Consider the following 5,538-nt stretch of genomic DNA (forward strand, 5'->3'; position numbering starts at 1 on the left):
TACGCAAACTTTAGCTCTGTACCGAACTCAGTTGAAACCGTTTGTGAATGGGTACGTAAACTTGGTTCTCAGACTTCAACAGTTAAATCAGTTTGCGAACAGGTATGCAAACTTCCGATCCTGAATTCCATCAAAACAGTTCGTACACTAAGTACACAAACCATAATGTATCAAGACATGGGTTTTAGATCTTAACACACATTTTAATCATTGAAACAATTTAGAAGATGGCAAATGGATGTCTCACATACACCATTAGATAATAAGCAATTTTTAAGTGATCGAATGATCAATATGAAACTTTCCAAGTCGACATCAACTGACTGTCTCACACAAATCATGTAAGATGTTTCAAGGAAATTTCCACATGATCATCTTTTGACACAAAGTCAAAAATAATGATGAATGTAGCTAAGACAAAAAGCTACCAAAACGTGTTTCGAGAAATAGCAAACCGAGTTATACTCAGCTCGAAATATCAAATGTGTATGATACTTTTTTTTTGCTTAATCATGAATTTTTATTACTAAAATTTGCATTTACACATTACAGAATGCCAAGATATTTCAAGGAAGAATAAGTAAACATGGAAGGTAGCTAACAGACTGACTGTTAACCCATTACAATAAGCCCAACAGCTAACATAAGCCTAGACATATCTAGGCCACTAAAAGGACACTACTGAATTACAGAGATGTTAAAATTAAAAATACAAGTCAACCTCATTTTCTAGTTTGCCTAAAAACAGAGGCTTCTCTTCAAAATAATGCACTTCACCTCTGCTCAGAAGTACTCCTCTCTTAGCCATTTTATCAGCAGAAAAATTGACCTCTCTATATGAGTGTCTGAATGTGATTACTGGAATAGCTTTGTTGATCTAATCCATCTGCTCTGTACCATCCATGGTATCTTATCATTTAAGAATGCCATTATCAAAGCTTTAAAATCTGAACTGAAGCATACATTCAACAACCCTTTTGACATTTCCCACTCACCTGCAATAATTAGAGCCATCACCTCTGCCAAGTAATTTGTGGAAATCCCAAGTCCACCTGAAGCTGAACCCATATGCTCTCCATAGTGATTTCTAGCAACAAAACTAATTCTTGCCAATCCTGGATTACCTTTAGAAGTTCCATGACAACAAATCAATGTTTGGTTTTGAGAGGGAAATGAAAGAAACGTTGTTTCAATCTTATAGATTTCACTTTTACTCCTGAGATGCCAAAATGCAACACTATATGTAAGTCCAACATATTCCCCCACATTTTGCCCCTCATTCTGAAACTGCCTTCCTTTGCACATCTGTGAATTCTCCTTTTCAATTCATCCACAGATGGAGCTTCAGCTTCATATATCACAGAATTCCTTGCAAACCATAATTCAACCATAATATTGAAAGAACATATGAACCATACCTCTTTAACAACGGGGCTTTTACTTTTTGCAAGACTTAAAAACTCATCAAAATTCTGAGGACAAGAACATTTAAACACTCCACACAGCCAGTGCCATATGGCTTCACTAAAATCACATTACCACATAATATGCTCCATTGTGTCTTGAGTATTACCACACAAATAACACTTAGAAACTGTTGAAAAACCTTTTTTCCTTACTGATTCTTCTGTTGCACATGCACCTTTTAGTATCTTCCATAGATTTGTAGATGTGTAAGGATGTATGCAATGTTGCCACACCTGTTGAGTCCAAGCTTTAACTGAATACTTCTTCCTGATCATTTCGGTTGCATTTGACACAGTAAAGTTACCAACTTTGTCCTTTGACCAAATTCTTCTATCCTTTCCTCCCACCAGTACTGGTAATTCACTAATATCAAAGTATTGCATCATTGCTTCAGGGACACACCATTTTCCATTATGGATTAGATCCTTTACCTTCATTAATTTATTCTGCAAGATATACTCATCCCTAGAATGTCTCTCAATTATAGCATAATATCTAATCCATTTATCACTTCATACAGATATGTCTTCCCCATCACCAACAATCCATCTGCTTCCTTCTTGAACTTCAGAAATCACCCATTTAAGACCAGGCCAAATTGTGGACTCCTTATGATATTTAGTCCACTCCCCATTCTTATATTTGTATTTAGCCCTCACAAAAAATGTCCATTCCACATATTCATTCTCAATTTTCCAAAGTAACTTCACAAGTAGAGCTTTTATTTATCACTTCAAGTATCCTCAGTCCTAAACCCACCTCTGCTATTGGAGAATTAACTTCATCCCACTTAACAATCGCCAATTTTTTCACAGAAGGATCCCCTGACCATAAGAAGTTTCTGATAATTCGTTCACAAGATAGAATTACACTCTTAGGCCATTTTTACACTGACATATTGTAGATGGGCATGCTACATAAAACAAATTTAACCAAAGTCAGTCTTGCAGAAAATGCTGATAGCTTTCCCATCCAACCAGCTAACATTTTTTTCATCATTTCTACTATCCCCCATACTTGATGAGATTTGAATCTTCCTTGATTATGAATCACCCCTAAATATTTATTAGGGAAAAAGGATAATTCCATATGCATTTGCTCTGCAATAATTTTCTGTCTTGAAACTGATACTCCTCCCACAAAGCATTTTCTTTTTGCTTTATTCACTTCTTGACCTGAAGAGTTTTGATACTTGTATAATAATTCAGTTAGACTTTCTAATGTTTTCTTATGACCATTGCAGAAGATGAAAATATCATCTGCAAACATCAGATGAGTTGGTTGACTTCCACCCTTATTCACCATTGGCTGAATTTTACCCATTTGAACCAGCTTTGATATATTTCTTCTCATAACTTCCTCAGCTAGGAAAAATAAAATTGGTGATATAGGATCACCTTGACTCAATCCTCTCCCTACTCCAAAGAAACCACATGGTCCACCATTTTACAAGTACAGAAATTCTTGCTGACTCAAAAATCTTCTGAAGCCATTAAATACCACATTCTGAAAAACCAAACCTTTTTAATACTTCAAACAAAAAACTCCAACTTAAAGAGTCATATGCCTGTGTAATATCAATTTTCAAACCCACATTGCCACCCCTTCTTTTAATATTCATCTCATTCACAAGCTCTGATGCTAAGACAATTTTTTCATGTATATTTCTTCCTTTAATAAATGCACCATGCTGTATTGACACCATTCTACCAATCATAGTACTAATTCTGGAAGTTATAATCCTTGTCATGACTTTAAAATTAAAGTTGGCTAAACCAATAGGTCTGAAGTGTGCAGCTTTCTTAGCACCTTGTATTTTTGGCAAGAGAAATAGGAAGTTAGAATTAAAACCCTTAGGGATGAATCTGTTCCTCCAACAATATTGTATAGCTTCCACTAGTTCTTCTCCCACAATTGTCCATGCAAATCTATAGAAACAACTAGGAAATCCATCTGGTCCAGGTGCACTGTTTGCTATCTATTCCAAAAACTGCATTTTTAATTTCTTCTTAACTAGGGACTGCATCGAGAAAGATATTATCCTCTTCAGTTAAGACTTTTGGAATTGCCTCAAAAATATCTTCCACAAACTGCACTTGCTTCTCTTCAAATTTCTTCTTATAATGATCCACAAGAGTATCTGCAATTTGATCTTGAGAAGTGACTAAATTTCCATATGCATCTTCCAGTTCATGTATATTATTTTGAGCATTTCTAATTCTTAAGTTTGCATGAAAAAAGCAGTATTTTCTCCACCCTCCTTCACCCATTTCAATCTTGATTTACTTCTCATTAATTCATTATATTGTTGAGCATCCAATTCCTGCCTCCCCTTGCAGTAATTAAATTATTTCAAAGATCAACATTCTCAGGATCAGCATCTGACTCCAATGATGCAGCAAGAACTTCCTCCTCTGTAGTTTTAACTTTAATCCATAAATCACCAAACACCTCCCAATTCCATTTCTTAAGGATGATTTTTAGTGATTTTCAATTTTCTAATAAAATAAAATGTTGGATTTCCTTCACAATTCTCCATCCAAGAATCTTGTATAACCTTTAGAAAGTTGGGATGAGTAGTCCAAACTGATTGATATCTAAATGGAATATTACTTGGTTTGTTATTAAGTAAAACTCCATCCAATAAAGGTTCATGATCTGAAGTGCCTCTTACTCCAACCTTGTAACTCCATGTATCAAACTTCTTTAACCATTTTAAATTGTAAAAAGCTTTATCCAAATCACACGGAATTCTTTTCTTTCCTACCCTGTTATTGCACCATGAAAATTGAATACCAGTCTTGGATGGTTGAATTAATTTACAGGACTCTAAGCAATCTCTGAATTCCTGCATTGCTAGTCTAAGATGAGGTTTGCCACCTTTCTTCTCTTCACAAGATAATACCACATTAAAATCACCTAAAATCATCTAAGGAAAATTCCTTGCATTTATATGTAATAACTCCTTCCATAAAACCCTTTTATCAGTTGCAAGACAAGTAGCATGAATACCTGTAACTAGAACATCACCAACTTGAACTGTGATAGCTTGTCTTGTGGATGAGATTACTGAAGGGGCAGATAAATAAGAATGCCAAAATAACCAAATATTTCTTTTAGCTGATTAACTTGAATTATGTATTACCATCTGATTCATTCCAGGAAGCTTCAACTGTCTTAAGATACTCAAATGTGCATGATACGAAAGACTATATCATATACGGCTTCTGTCTCAATAGGAGATAAGTAAGAATATAATAGACTTCTGAGGATATATAAGTTTTAGTTTCCACATACCTTTTGTTGATGAAGTTCCTCCGAGTTCTTCAGTAGATCTTCATCTTCAGTTGTAAGCGTCGTGAAGTCTAAACCTCAACTATACAATCTATCCTAGTCCAAAACTCTTATAGATAGACTAGAAATCAAGACTATGGTTTTGATCAACTAAACTTGACAAACAATCCTGAGATAGCAACGCTTGCGAGTTCGACTGAGCAATGCCCTAACATTCACTAGTATCAAGAATTTTACATGCAAGTCTAGGAGTACTTAAGGTGTTAAGTGTTTTTTTGTTGGAAATGTGAATACATTTATCTCTCCACGGATACCACGTTGTGGTTAATAAAGAGTAACACAAGTCATTATTGGACGAAAGATACTTGTTAATCCAATCATGAATATTAGTTACAGAGGAAGAATCGTCAAGCACCAAGTTTCCAAACGGCAAAGGATCCCATACAAATCTAGATAAAGGACAATGAAGTATTAGATGCTCAACTGTTTTAAGAGTATTAGAAGCACACATACTACATGAATTATCTTGATTAGGTTTAAAAACAGACAATCTATCCCTAGTTGGCAGAATGCCCTCAATGCGTTTCGACAAGGACACTTGTATTTTAGGCAGAAAAAAAGCCTTCCAAAGGTTCGTATAGATAGTATTAGCTTGAGCATTAGGATCAACAACACGAAAATCACCAGCCAATAGGGCTGGAATGTAGTTGATCCCTAACCAATCTCACACTGGTCAAGGTACAGTCGCGTTCCTTACGCATCTAAATCCCACTATAT

At 35.2% G+C, this 5,538-nt stretch overlaps 1 protein-coding gene across 1 annotated transcript; it reads right to left on the minus strand.

Moving 5' to 3' along the window:
• Window positions 1-612: 612 nt before the first annotated feature.
• LOC113324314 lies at window positions 613-3,217 on the minus strand. Its single transcript, XM_026572632.1, has 8 exons — window positions 2,968-3,217; window positions 2,357-2,882; window positions 2,227-2,308; window positions 1,986-2,171; window positions 1,620-1,898; window positions 1,419-1,472; window positions 898-1,317; window positions 613-678 (listed from the first exon to the last, which is right to left on the minus strand). Exons 1-8 carry the CDS (start codon window positions 3,215-3,217, stop codon window positions 613-615), a joined length of 1,863 nt encoding a protein of 620 aa, XP_026428417.1.
• Between the last annotated feature and the right edge of the window lie 2,321 nt (window positions 3,218-5,538).

The sequence above is a fragment of the Papaver somniferum genome, chromosome 11 (genome assembly GCF_003573695.1).
Source record: "Papaver somniferum cultivar HN1 chromosome 11, ASM357369v1, whole genome shotgun sequence".
Lineage (NCBI taxonomy): Eukaryota > Viridiplantae > Streptophyta > Magnoliopsida > Ranunculales > Papaveraceae > Papaver > Papaver somniferum.